Source organism: Triticum aestivum, chromosome 3A (genome assembly GCF_018294505.1).
Source record: "Triticum aestivum cultivar Chinese Spring chromosome 3A, IWGSC CS RefSeq v2.1, whole genome shotgun sequence".
In the NCBI taxonomy this organism is placed as follows: domain Eukaryota; kingdom Viridiplantae; phylum Streptophyta; class Magnoliopsida; order Poales; family Poaceae; genus Triticum; species Triticum aestivum.
Genome location: NC_057800.1, coordinates 8,040,052 through 8,054,815, shown reverse-complemented (window position 1 = coordinate 8,054,815; position 14,764 = coordinate 8,040,052). Strand labels below are relative to the sequence as shown.

At 42.5% G+C, this 14,764-nt stretch overlaps 1 protein-coding gene across 1 annotated transcript; it reads right to left on the bottom strand.

Annotated features, from left to right (window-relative positions):
- Window positions 1–721: 721 nt before the first annotated feature.
- Window positions 722–14,514, bottom strand: LOC123057473 (uncharacterized). Its single transcript, XM_044480432.1, has 5 exons — window positions 14,290–14,514; window positions 13,844–14,089; window positions 8,432–8,804; window positions 8,119–8,269; window positions 722–3,748 (listed from the first exon to the last, which is right to left on the bottom strand). Exon 5 carries the CDS (start codon window positions 3,634–3,636, stop codon window positions 2,437–2,439), a length of 1,200 nt encoding a protein of 399 aa, XP_044336367.1. The 5' UTR covers window positions 3,637–3,748; window positions 8,119–8,269; window positions 8,432–8,804; window positions 13,844–14,089; window positions 14,290–14,514; the 3' UTR covers window positions 722–2,436.
- Between the last annotated feature and the right edge of the window lie 250 nt (window positions 14,515–14,764).

Sequence of the window (14,764 nt, the reverse complement as noted above, 5' to 3'; positions counted from 1 at the left end):
CAGCTGGGCTGATGATTTGCACGCACACAGAGGCAGACTATTGCCACAACCAGCAGATAGCTGCTGCTTTTTCTCATTTTTCAAAATCATACCAAACAATACACACGGGCAGCTAGCATGTCAATGCTAGCTGGACTGTTTCTTGGTTCAGTTCAAATACATGGCAAACACTCTCAAACAAGTCACACTCAGAAGCAGCTAGCCCTGTAGACGCACACAGGCACATATAGGCAGCTGTGACAATTCCACACACACACACACACGCATAGAAAGCATTCATCAAAGCCACACGCACAAATGCAGATGCAGACTGGTGGATGCACAGGCGCCGTCCAGGTCTGTGAGGCAGGCACAAACCAATAAGCTCGCACCTAACCATCTAGAGCAAGGATAAGCTCGCACCTAACCATCTAGCCATTATGTCCGTCTCTTATTTGAAAATCCACAATATAATAAACGGTGAGAGCCACCATAAGCTCGCACCTAATAAGGACAATACCAATCCAAAAAGGCACACAAAGCAAACCAAACGCATGATCCATCAGCGGCAGCAGCGTCCATCACTTTCATGTAGCGACGGAGGGAACACCATGGTGCAAGTTCACCTAGGTAACGTGAGAGAAACAAGATGGTCAGTAACTGAATGCAATCAGGAGCAGTGGCAAATGGGACTCAGAAGTCATTTGCATGTATAATTAGTACCTGAGGACGGAGACCCTGGGCAGCTTCTCCTTGTAGTAGCACGAGTGGACAGGCGCCTCGAAGTGGGCAGGGCGGTGGCGGGCGTCCCACTCCAAGGCGTCCCACACGTCCTTCTCGATCTCAATGGCCGGCTTCTTCTTGCCATTGCCACGTGCGCCCACGGATGGCAGCCGGCGCAGGCTCCAGCATCCCCTGATCTTGATGCTCTTGAGCGCAGGGGCAACCATCTTGACCTCGCATATTTGCTGCAGATTTGGGAGGTCGTGCAGTTGGATGGTGGTAAGCTTTGGGAATTGTACACCGCGGGTAGTTATTTCTTCAGGGTATTCTTCGTCCAGTATGAAGATGTGGCTGAGGTTGCTGCAGTGGATGATGTGGAGGGTCTCCAAGCTGGGGAAGGAGGAGACCCACAGAGGGATCACAAACTGGAGGGTGGGGCATGAACGCAGCTGAAGGTGCTGTAAATTTTCAAAGGATTTGGTATCGCCATATGGATAAAAGCGTGAACCTTTACTCAAAATCGAGCGGGCCATCAGGAGATCTGACACCCACAAGGTCTCCAATGCAGTAAATGTGAATGAATTCCCAGGGAAAACGGTATCCACTTTTGGGCACCTCTCCACGCAACACCACCTAAGCTTGCCCCACCAAAGGCCTTGTGGTGCAATAGTACGTACCGAGACATCATGCACATGCAGGGATTCCACATAATGTTCCATTAGGTGGCCTAGACCTAGTGCTCCGTCAAGTTCCCTCTCCACGTAGAAGCCCCCTTCAGCAATCTCTACATGTCGATCAGACTTTGTACTCGGAGGTTGTGGAAAGGCTTGCATTGGGGCAGCGCCAACCATCCCAAGGACATCACCATACTGGTCTGTTGGAATAAGATGTAGACTCTCTTGATCACTGGTGCCAATCATATCCTTGCTGGTTGTTTCATATTGAATAATCCCATCAGGTGAGGAGGTGACGTGGATATTAAAATGAGCATCATCTTGTCTATAACTAGAGATCAGATTCCACAAGGAGTGAGTAAGTCTTGCATCTACAACAACAGCATGCAGCTTCAACCTGGTTTGATGGATGGTCGAGGACACACGACTCCAGGTCGCGTGTCTACGCACATTAACTCCAGGTCAGAAACACTCTCGTACAGAATTTTTATTGCACGAAGGTGCTTGCATCCTATTAGAAACAGTCGCTTGAACTTTGGGGTTTGCACAACCATGGTCTTGAAGTCAAGTATCTTGATTGATGTTCCAGAGAGGTCCAATTCCACTAGGTTGGGTAGCCAACACAAGAACAAATTCTCCAATTGTGTGCAGCCTGCTAAGGAGATCTTGGATATTATGACATCATTCTTTTTTTTTGAGCTGGATGGACGAAATTGTTCCGGAGGTACCTCAACACTCTGTGTCCATTGAGAAGCTGGCCCATATCCATTAAAGCTAAAGGATTCGAGGGAGGGAGGAAGCCCACCAACGCTTTCTAGTCCATCACAACCATCAACTACAAGCAACCGGAGGCTACTTGCCTTCGATAGACTTCTTGGTAGAATGTTCATGCCACAATTGCCAGACAAGTCCAGTATTTCCATACTTGTCTTTTCTATAAAGAAGTTGTCGACGTCATCTGATGTCTCCCATTGACATGTTGTTTTGATTATCCGGAGCCTCTGGAGGTTAGGTAACCGGCGTTGTAGGTGAGCTATGCACTGCCAGCCCATGACTCCCTCTATATTAGCTCTCTGATTTTGGTCATGAGATCCATCTTTTCTTTAGATAAGATTTCATTCCAGTTTGTGTATCGTAGATCCAGGACCCACAAGCTATACAAAAATAACCAGTCTGTATTATGTTCTCCTTCAACTGTTTTGTCATCTGTACAGTGGTCTAGTCCAAGAAATCTTAGACCATGACACTTCAGAAAAGAAGGTGAAGCAAAATTGAACGCACAACAATAGAGCGTTAGAACGCCAAGCTTGCTGCAATAATCAAAAAATCCACCTGGTAAAGCTCTTGGGGGATTGGATATTTCAAATGCCAAGAAGAAAGATGACGCCTCTGCAGGTATTGCTTTCATCCCATGTACTTCTGCATCTCTCGACGTGACCGAAATCCAACGGTATGGGCCTTCTTCATAGAGATCTTCATCTTTAATTGCCAGAAAAGGAGACTCTGAATGTTCCATGAACATTTTAAGAACATGATTTAGCAGAGAAGCGTCACACTTCCAATTTATCTCTAGATGCAATGCATTACTAATATCCCTTGCTCTTTCCCATTGTATGATCCCATCGCATATCCAATAGTTAGAAGCATGAGAAACCCAATCAAATTTAGTGACGGTGTGGAAATTATGGTGTAGGAATAACTCGTAGAGACAACAATCTGCAATAATTGTTTGGTCAATGTCCAGCCTACATGGGCTGCGAGCAACTATGCTACCAGCTTGTTGATGTAGCAATCCACGAAACTGTGAGCTTGTCAAATTTTCAATGGAGCAATACCAAAACAACTCAGTAGATCTTAGCTTGCTTGCCACCTTGGATTGGTTATGATGCATGGACATGCAGCTTCCTCTGAAGGTCCATATCACCCTGTTGTTGCCGTATCTTGCTAGAGGAATACCCATTGGACCTACGTCAACCTCGTCATCACTCCCATTAAGAAAAATTATCATAAGTTTGATATCCCTCAGGGTCCTATCAATCACTTGACTAACACTATCTATCTCAAGCCTTGAGCTTTCATCATTTCCCCAAAAATCATCATCTACATCTCGCTCATTTAGAATACCCATTACAGAGCGATCAAGTTCCAGTTCCTCTGCAATTGCCCTCTGCACTCCTCTTCTATTTTTCCACTTTGAGCAATCTATAAGAATTTTTGTGTGGAAGACCTGTTCCGGAGGTGTTCTCCCAGATGGAAGCATTGCAGGTTGCAGCTATGGATTTAAGAACAGCGGATGCTCCAAATCCATTCCAACCATCAAAATATATGACCTTCTTTGGCACCAAGCCGTTAACATCTTTGGCACCAAGCCGCTGAAGTAAAACACGTTAATAAGTGAGTACGCCTTTGGTAGTTGTAACACTAATAATAATTTAACATATACCAATAACGCATCTATGAATAAGCTAATTTGTTGGAATAATCTTTGGTTAGATGCTTAGTCGAGTTGGAGTTTGACAGTGGTGTCCTTGTCCGAGTGTGATAGGAAGTCCTAATCGATTAGGTGTACCTATGTGTTATTCAAGCACATGAGTGTGGCGCAGTGCTTTGGATCTGCTAAAGCCTTTGTTGCGGGGAAGAGGCAAAGCAATGGACTGGAACTGAAGATTTGCATATTCTATTTCTTCAAAATACATTAAGTGCTTTGGAATTATGGGCGATGTTCGGAGTTGTCCTAATTATCGTGGAATTAAGCTGATGAGCCATACAATAAAGCTATGGGAAAGAGTCATTGAGTACCTCTTAAGAAGAATTACAAGCGTGACCAAAAATCAGTTTGGTTTCATGCCTGGAAGGTCGACCATGGAAGCCATTTTCTTGATACGACAACTAATGGAGAGATACAGGGAGCAAAAGAAGGACTTGCATATGGTGTTCATTGACTTGGAGAATGACTATGATAAGATACCGCGGAATGCCATGTGGTGGGCCTTGGAGAGACACAAAGTCCCAGCAAAGTACATTACCCTCATCAAGGACATGTCCGATAATGTTGTGACAAGTGTTTGAATAAGTGATGCCGACACCGATGACTTCCCGGTTAAGATAGATCTGCATCAGGGGTCAGCTTTGAGCCCTTATCTTTTTTCCTTGGTGATGGATGAGGTCACAAGGGATATACAAGGAGATATCCCATGATGTATGCTCTTTGTCGATGATGTGGTGCTAGTTGACGATAGTCGGACGGGGGTTAATAGGAAGTTAGAGTTATGAAGAAAAACCTTGGAATCGAAAGGGTTTAGAATTAGTAGAACTAAAACCGAGTACATGATGTGCGGTTTCGGTACTACTAGGCACGAGGGGAGGAGGTTAGCCTTGATGGGCATGTGGTGCCTCAGAAGGAGACCTTTCGATATTTGGGGTCAATACTGCAGAAGGATGGAGGTATTGATGAAAATGTGAACCATCGAATCAAAGTCGGATGGATGAAGTGGCGCCAAGCTTCTGGCATTCTCTGTGACAAGTGAGTGCCAAAAAAGCTAAAAGGCAAGTTCTACAGGATGGCGGTTCGACCCGCAATTTTATATGGTGCTAAGTGTTGGCCGCGACATGCTCAACAGTTAGGTGTGGTGGAGATGCGTATGTTGAGATGGATGTGTGGCCACATGAGGAAGGATCGAGTCTGGAATGATGATATACGAGATAGAGTTGGGGTAGCACCAATTGAATAGAAGCTTGTTCAACATCGTCTGAGATGGTTTGGGCATATTCAGCGCAGGCCTCCAGAAGCTCCAGTGCATAGCGGATGGCTAAAGTGTGCAGAGAATGTCAAGAGAGGTCGGGGTATACCGAATTTGACATGGGAGGAGTCCGTAAAGAGAGGTTTGAAGGATTGGAGTATCACCAAAGAACTAGCTATGGACAGGGATGCGTGGAAGCTTGTTATTCATATGCCCGAACCATGAGTTGGTCGCGAGATTTTATGGGTTTCACGTCTAGCCTACCCCAACTTGTTGTTGGAAATATTCCCTAGAGGCAATAATAAAATGATTATTATATTTCCTTGTTCATGATAATTGTCTATTATTCATGTTATAATTGTATTGTCCAGAAATCGTAATACATGTGTGAATACATAGACCATAATGTGTCCCTAGTGAGCCTCTAGTTGACTAGCTCGTTGATCAACAGATAGTCATGGTTTCCTGGCTATGGACATGGGGATGTCATTGATAACGGGATCACATCATTAGGAGAATGATGTGATGGACAAGACCCAAACCTAAGCATAGCACAAAGATCGTGTAGTTCGTTTGCTATAGTTTTTCTGGATGTCAAGTATCATTTCCTTAGACCATGAGATTGTGCAACTCCCGGATACCGTAGGAGTGCCTTGGGTGTGCCAAACGTCACAACGTAACTGGGTGACTATAAAGGTACATTACAGGTATCTCCGAAAGTGTCTGTTGGGTTGGCACGAATCGAGACTGGGATTTGTCACTCCGTATGACGAAGAGGTATCTCTGGGCCCACTCGGTAATGCATCATCATAATGAGCTCAATGTGATCAAGTGGTTGATCACGGGATCATGCATTACGGTACGAGTAAAGTGACTTGCCGGTAACGAGACTGAACAAGGTATTGGGATACCGACGATCGAGTCTCGGGCAAGTAACGTACCGATTGACAAAGGGAATTGAGTACGGGATTGATTAGGTCCTCGACATCGTGGTTCATCCGATGAGATCATCGAGGAGCATGTGGGAGCCAACATGGGTATCTAGATCCCGCTGTTGGTTATTGACCAGAGAGTCGTCTCGGTCATGTCTGCTTGTCTCCCGAACCCGTAGGGTCTACACACTTAAGGTTCAGTGACGCTAGGGTTGTATAGATATGAGTATGCAGTAATCCGAAAGTTGTTCGGAGTCTCAGATGAGATCCTGGACGTCACGAGGAGTTCCGGAATAATCCGGAGGTAAAGAATTATATATGGGAAGTTGTCATACGGTCACCGGAAAGGTTCGGGGGCATATCGGTATTGTACCGGGGCCACCGGAGGGGTTCCGGGGGTCCACCGGGAGGGGCCACCTCTCCCGGAGGGCCTTATGGGCTGTATGAGGAAGGGATCCAGCCCAAAGTGGGCTGGGGCGCCACTCCCCCTAGGGCCCATGCGCCTAGGGTTGGGGGAAACCCTAAGGGGGGGCGCCCCCTTGCTTGGGGGGCAAGCCCCCCTCCCCTTGGCCGCCCCCCCCCCCCTCTAGATCTCATCTAGAGGGGGCCGGCCCCCTTCCCCCTTCCCCTATAAATAGAGGGGTTAGGGGAGGGCTGCAAAGGACATCCAAGGCGCAGCCCCTCCCCTCCCCAACACATCTCCTCCTCCGTCACGAGCTTGGTGAAGCCCTGCCGGAGTACTGCTGCTCCACCACCACCACGTCGTCGTGCTGCTGCTGGAGCCATCTTCCTCAACCTCTCCTCCCCCCTTGCTGGATCAAGAAGGAGGAGACGTCACGCTGACCGTACGTGTGTTGAACGCGGAGGTGCCGTCCGTTCGGCGCTAGGATCTCCGGTGATTTGGATCACGTCGAGTACGACTTCCTCATCCCCGTTGCGATCCGATCACTCGTTGCGAGATGAACTCATAGATGGATCTTGGTGAAACCGTAGAAATTTTTTTGTTTTCTGCAACGTTCCCCAACACTTGTTTGGGACTAAACACGACGTTCTTGTTGTTCATTAAGTGCTTTGGATCCTTTATAGTGAACTTAGACCGTTTCTTGCTAACTTATATAGTTCATAATCTATCTTGCAAATTCTATTTTATTTAAGGTTTAATATAGTGTATGCATGAATCACGGCGGATTTCAGGTTTGCATGGTGGATCTGTCCTGCGGCAATGCTGAACAGAAGGGGCTTCTAATGAGGTAGGACGACTACCTCCTAACCCCGTGCAATTTCCCAACGAATACTCTACTTCTCATGATTTAGAAGAACCAGCAGTAGCTCAACATTCAATACGCTTGATTAAATGAAGCTATCTTCCGGAGCTTTTTGGTGCACTATTAGATACTCCCATTTGTACACGTTGAGCTTTCTATTTATCATTTGTGTTCTGTTTGTGGCTAAGCCAGTAGTTGAGCTGAATCACTTTCTACCATGAGTGAGAAGACTCCAGTTCGCAAGAAACTAAGAAGCAATGGTTGGTGCATCTACACACAAGATACTATCAAGAAATGGTGCTTTTACATTCCAGAAATATTTGGTAGTTGCAGGATAGTTGCAACGTAGGGCAGTTAAGTAACACAAGCTCAGAGATTAACTCTCTTTGGTTCAATGATTGAATTCAGTTAACTTGTGATCTATTTAACCAGACCTTCATTTTATGTTGAGTTGCTTAATAGGAAGCTTTGCTTCTATTTATGACTTAATTTTGTCAGCTTTATTTCTTGCACCTTCTGGTTGTATATCTTCTTGAGCAGCATACATGGAGTTAGAACTTACTTTTGTCAGCTTTGCTTCCATTTATGACACTAATTGTTGGCGGGGTACGTTGGTCCTTGGTGGTCGGTTATAACGCTCTAGTAGCTCCAATCAGGAAGAAAACAACATATAACACTCTAATAGCTCTATATCATGCACGATTCAGGATTATGTAAAAAAAATGCCATACACAACCATGACAGGCTCAACAGAATTATTCCTAGCTGTTTAACTTGTGAACATAATATGCACAAATAGTATTACCGACGGAATAGGACCACTCATGACGAATTCCTCTGCTGATGACCAATGGAGAAAATCAGTTAGAAATTTAATCAATCAGTGTCAACCGATGAGGACTCGATCAAATTCAACCAGTCTAACCCATTGGTCGGAAGATGTCTCGCCTACCCCCCTGCATCCACAATAACAATCACAACATATTACAGCCATTTGTGCTTCGCCGCTGTTGACTAACCCAGCAGTGCTGCTTAGTTACATGCGAATTTTTGGCAGAAATATAGTTAGAGGGTACGGAAGAAAACAAGGCAACAGATGCTAGCTAGAAAGTGCGTACCGTGACGGCAGATAACAGCAGCTTGCCAAAACACAAGTATGTATATTGAAAATTCCGAAGTACTCTGATCTTGTTCTTCAACTACGACCGCTAGCTGCTAGCTAGGCCACCCCTAAACCGGACCAGAAATGCAGGAGTACGAGACTTTGAACTGAGAAGCTTCAGACAGCGGCAACAAGGTAACCCCTCCTCTTCCTCTTCTCTAACTAACTAAAGAGCGCACAATCCAATCTTCATCTGATTGGGACACATGATGAATTCCTCGTTTAAGAACTACTCAGGATGAATTCCTCCTTGGAAGACCAAGAGAGAAAATCTGCTCTTCAAATTCCATCAGTCTAATTAACCCATAGGTTCAGGATCTCAGCACCACCTACAAAGACAAGAACAAGCACAACATGTTAAAAAAAATGTTAAAATTTGTGCATCAGCACTGTTAACCAGTACCAGAACGGCAGTACTCAACTACTAGCTCTGAACCATAATACAAGACGTGTTTGCAGTTCAAATTGAACTGGAAAAATGTCTTATCATACGGAGGGAGTATATAGGCGTAAGTTTGGCGAGCACCCGCACGGATACGGTGGCACGCTTTGGTGAAGGCTGGGGAAAGCATGCTAGCCATGGTGCCAAGACAGGTCCAGCATCATGACACATGACATCGTGCTATAGTTCATCCCGTCCCACCTGCAGCTGCGGCGACGACGAATTGAGACAAGGACGGGAGAGGAATAACTGGGCCGCACAATTTCGAAACCTAGTGCCGGATACTATATGGTGTTTTTTTTTCTTGCAAGAGAACGGGACACGTGAGCACGCCACCCAGCCATCTGGTAATACGTATAAAGGGTTGCTTGTGAGCTCGGGTGATCATTTCACCAAGTTCTAAGTCAGCAAGCACTTTTTAACAGTCGTGACCAACGTGCACATTCGTGCCAAGAGTCCTGCTTCGGTACAACCCCCCTCGCAATACGTATAAAGGGTTGCTTGTGAGCTCGGGTGATCATTTCACCAAGTTCTAAGTCAGCAAGCACTTTTTAACAGTCGTGACCAACGTGCACATTCGTGCCAAGAGTCCCGCTTCGGTACAACCCCCCTCGCAATACGTATAAAGGGTTGCTTGTGAGCTCGGGTGATCATTTCACCAAGTTCTAAGTCAGCAAGCACTTTTTAACAGTCGTGACCAACGTGCACATTCGTGCCAAGAGTCCCGCTTCGGTACAACCCCCCTCGCAATCCGTATAAAGGGTATTATAGGCATTTCGCAATTTGTATCTATCTTTGTAGTAACTTATACACCGGGGAGCTTAATTGGGCCGGCCCACTTGCGGTGCCATGCGGATGAAAAATGGCTAAAAACGATCGCACAAGCTGGGAATCGAATCCACAACCACTGCGACAGCATGCCTTTGGTTGATAACGTAAAGCTAGGCTCATTAAGTAAGTGACCGACTGGGAATTTTAAAAAGATTTTACGAACACTTTGTGAACTGGTCATTTTTCCATAATTTCTTTTTATTTATTTAATTTCCTTTTCCTGTTACATTTCTTCTTTCTTGTTCAAAAAATGGTCATGCTTTCAAAATGTTGCCTAAAATTTCAAAAGGTTCGTTACGTCCATATTTTATTCATAAATTAAAAATTATTTGCATTTTTGAAAATTGTAAGGTAATTTCATAAAATGTTTGTGTCTTTAACTTTTTTTCAAAATGTCAAAATTCAAATATTTTTTTAAAAGCACAAACAAATTTGTGAAAACAAACATTTTCTCAGAGCACGGACAAAAAATAAATTTCAAAACATTTTTCAGAAATGAGACTAAATATATGATATCAAAAAAGTGTTCTAAATTTGCCTGAACATTTTTTGGATTTGTGAATTTTTTTAAAAATGAGAATTTTTTTATTTCCGAACAAATTTCAATAGTCACTTAACAGGAGCGATGTCGTCACTTAGTTGGGCAAGGCCTAAGATTTTATTTTTCTATTCTATTTTTTTCTCATTTTTTGTTAATTTATCTTTTTTTCCTTTTTAAACTTTTTTTAAACCTGTACAAAACTTGAAATACCAAAGTTACAGTTTAAAGTAACTAATTCAAATCATGATTTTAATTCTTTTTTGTTTATATATTTATTAAATGTTTTTAAAAAACATTTGTTGTTTTGAATTCTATCATTTTGTATTTACTAGTTATGTTAGAAACTTAAAATGACAGTTTTAAGTATCTATATAAATTATGATTTTAAATACATTTTTCCTTCAAACCTGGCATGGATGACTACTTGGGCATGCTATGTTGAACATGATGTATTTTTTGGACATTCTTGAAATGACCTAAACATTTGCAAGTAGGTGGTATGCCCATGGTAGGCATCCATGCCTCTAATATTTTTTCCATGGCCTTGTATGACAAATTAAAGGCACCAATCCAAGTTGCATGGGTTTTCGACAAGTTTTGCATTTTTTAAAGTTTTCTCGGTCAAAAAATATCGATAAATGGCTAGACGTGTCGCAACTTGCATATGGTGTCGGAAGTAGTTCAAATCTTCCATGGTGTTCGACAAGTTTTGCATTTTTCTAGAGTTTTCTCAGTAAGAAAATGCAAAAAAAGGTTGGACGTGTCGCAACTTGCATACGGTGTCAGAAATTGTTCAAACATGGCATGGATGCCTATGAGGGGCATGCACACCTGGTGGCAATAGTTGGGATCATTTCAAGGATGAACAAAAATAGACTACGTTGGACAAAGTATGTTCTGGGGCCAGAAGGCTCCATCTAAGAGCATGTTATTTTTCGACATCCTTGAAATTTTAAGGGCCTCGTATGAACAATTCAAGGCATCATAAAAAGTTTTTGGGTTTTCGACAAGTTGTGCATTTACTGGAGTTTTCTCGGTGAAAAAATGGCAATTAATGACAGAACATGTCGCAACGTGCATACAGTGTCGGAAATAATTCAAACCAGGTATGGATGCCTTACATGGGCATGCCCACTTGCTTGCAAAAGTTGGGGCAGTCTTGATATTTCCAAAGAAATATCATGTTCAATGAAGAGTGTTCGAATAGGCCAGAAGGATCTGTTTGGGAGCAACTCATTTCTCGAGATCCCGTAAATGAACCCATTTTTTCATGGCCTTGTATTCAAGGCACCATGCCAAATGGTATGGGTTTTTGCCAAGTTTTGTCTTTTTTGGAGTTTCTCAGTGAAAAAGTCCTATTAATGGCAAAACGTGTCAAAATGTGCATACAGTGTCGGAAGTCGTTCAAACCAGGCATGGATGCCTAAAATGGACATGCCGACTTGCCCTTAAATTGCCCCATTTTTCATGGCCTTGTATGACCAATTCAAGGCACCATGCCAAATTATTTGGGGTTTCGCCTAATTTTGCATTTTTTTTGAAGTTTTCTTGGTTAAGAAGGCCGATAAATGACCGGATGTGTCACTACTAGCATATGGTGTCGAAAATCATCCAAACCAGGCATGCCTACCTTCTTTCAAAAGTGGTATTCGTTTTAAGGATGTCCAAAAATAGACTATGTTCAATGGAAGGTGTTCGGATAGGCTAGAAGGGTCCGTTTGAAAGCTTGTTGCTTTTCGACATCCGTCAAATAACCTCCAATATTTCCCACCAACTTTTATGACCAATCAAGACACAATGCCAAGTTGTTTAGATCTTTGAGAAGTTTTGCATTTTCTAGAGTTTTCTCCGTGAAAATAGGGTGAAAAATGGTCAGACGTGTCGCAACATGTAAATGATATTGGAAGTCGTTCAAACCTGACATGGATGCCTCATATGTCCATGCCAGGCTCTTACAAGACGCTGGGATCATTTATCCATAGCCTAAAATATACCAGTTAGATGAGTGTATTTGTAATTCCCGTCATTATCACTCAACATAAACTTTTTTATTTTTTCCTAACAATTTCCAGAAATTTGTCAACAGTTTTGGAATTTCAAAGTGTGTATGAAAATTGTACTAACTTGAACACTTTTTTTCCAATTTGAAAAAAATGTTTGTGGTTTGTTTTCCAATAATGCTTGCCAATTTGAAAAAGTGTTTGCATTTTTTTAATGTTCGAAAATTGAAAATTTGTCATGTTTTCAAGAAAATGTTTACAAATTTGATAAATTATTCGTCTTTTTAAAAAATGTCTACAGTTTCAGATTTTTTTTACAATTCTGAAAAACTGTTCTCAAGATTTGGAAAATATTCACAATATCAAAGTATTTTTCAAAAAAAGGTTCAGAAATTTGAAAAAAATCACGTTTCCAAAAGAATTTCATATTTTTTTAAAAATCCAAAAGTTGAAAAAACACATTAGTTATTTTAGCTATAAAAGACGCTTTAGCTAGAATGTCCGGTCCGGTTGTATACCAGTTTTGATCTTCTACAGTATTCCTCATAAAAAACACCTACAGTACGTCAATTCTAGGTGATAAATTACTGCGCCACACAATTATCACCAACTCGTGATGGTTCTGGTGGCTAGTAGAAATTTCACGACCCTGGAGGTCTTGTGTTCTATACCTAAATAATAGCACTGTTTTTTTGGATTTTCGATCCATGCGTGCGACAATACACAATCACTAATGGGCCGGCCCAAGGCGGACTCAGAACAGACCAGATCTCCGACGTATTTTCTAGAAAGACCATCTTACCCTTTATTATGAAGGGATGTGGACAGATCTCGTCCGTTAATGTGTTTCTGGGGGGTTGTACCGAAGAAGAAGTGTCGTGCCAATTTGTGTGACTGCCAGTGTAATTACTTTTAAAATTAGTTCAGGGGCCTAAATTCGTAGGCTTGCAAAAAAGGCAAATTTTGCCTATAACTAAAAGTCATCGCACGAATCTGAAAGCAATGACAGACGTTGGATGCGTGCATAGTACTCCCTCCATTTCTTTTTAGTCTGTAGATAAGATTTGGTCAAAGTCAAACTTTGTAAAGTTTGACCAACTTTGTAGAAAAAAATATCAACATCTAAAACACTAAATTTGTATGTTATGAAAATTAATTTCATGATGCATCTAACAATATTGATTTCATATTGTGAATTTTGATATATTTTTCTATAAACTTAGTCAAAGTTAACATGGTTTGACTTTAATCAAATCTTATACACAGACTAAAAATAAACGGAGGGAGTACTATATCCGTGCATGGTTGAAAAATTACCCTCCCTACCTTGCCGTCCAATGATCTGTGAGGAAACATACCCTGTATACATAGCGCTCTTGCTAGCTAGCAGATACATTATGCATGCATTTTTTGGGTTCGATGAAAGAACAATTAATGGTAGACACAACCATGATGAAATGTTCAAGAGAATTACTAGCTCCCAGCTAAACTAAAACCACACGTGAATGCAATACTTTTTGAACGTAAAATGCACAAGGGTGTTTACCGTCATACCGTGGATCGAATAGAACTCATGATCTGTGAACGACCAAGAAAGAAAAGTAGCAGCGAACTTAACCAATCATCAACTGATGAGTAGTACTCATGATGAATTCCTCCGCCCAAGACCAAGAGAGAAAAGCTGCAGCGGAACTTAATAAATCTTCAAATGACGAGAACCTCTCAAGATGAATTCCTCTGTCCAAGAACAGCTGCAAATCCGATCAATCTAACCCATCGGTTCATAGATCTTGGCACCACCTGCAAACACAAGCACAACAATTAACAAGCACCACATGTTATGTTTGGGCTTCACACTGTTAACCAGTACCAGTAGTCCAGTACTCAACTACATATATATACGCAATCTTTCTTTTGGTTGAATAATTAGTTTAGAGGGCATGAAGAAAGCAGGGCAGCAAATGCAAATGTTTGTTAGTGGCTAGCCAGTACATGCATACCTCAACAGCAGACAGCAGATGAGAAGCCTGAGATAGCAAAAACTTGGATTGAAAATTTTGAGCTACTCCTATCTGCTTCCTGAATTGTTAAACAGCTAATGCATGAGTGCGAAGCTTTGCCCTCAGAAGCTGCAGAGCAATGAAATTGGCTCCTCCTCTCTGCTTGCGAATAAAGAGTGCATGATTCCTTGCTTGATACCTCCTCCATATTGATGCAGCTGCTGCTTTGTTTCTGGCTTCCCCCCTTTCCTCTTTGCCAAAGCATAAAGCAACGTATGTATGCTGCTGCTTTGTTTTTGCCTTTTCTTTTTCTTTTCCAAAAATGACTGAGATGCAGCTGCTCTTACAGGTTTCATTTTTTGCTTTTCCTAAAGAGGATTATTTCCTGCAAACACTACAGATTTCCATGGCGTTTTGTGCTGCTAGAGATAACTTTTGTTCAGCAAGGTCTCTGTCACCTAAAAGTTTGGCCGAA

Excerpts from the sequence above, each read along its gene's own strand:
- LOC123057473 (XM_044480432.1), bottom strand. The coding sequence starts at position 3,636 with ATGCTTCCATCTGGGAGAACACCTCCGGAACAGGTCTTCCACACAAAA.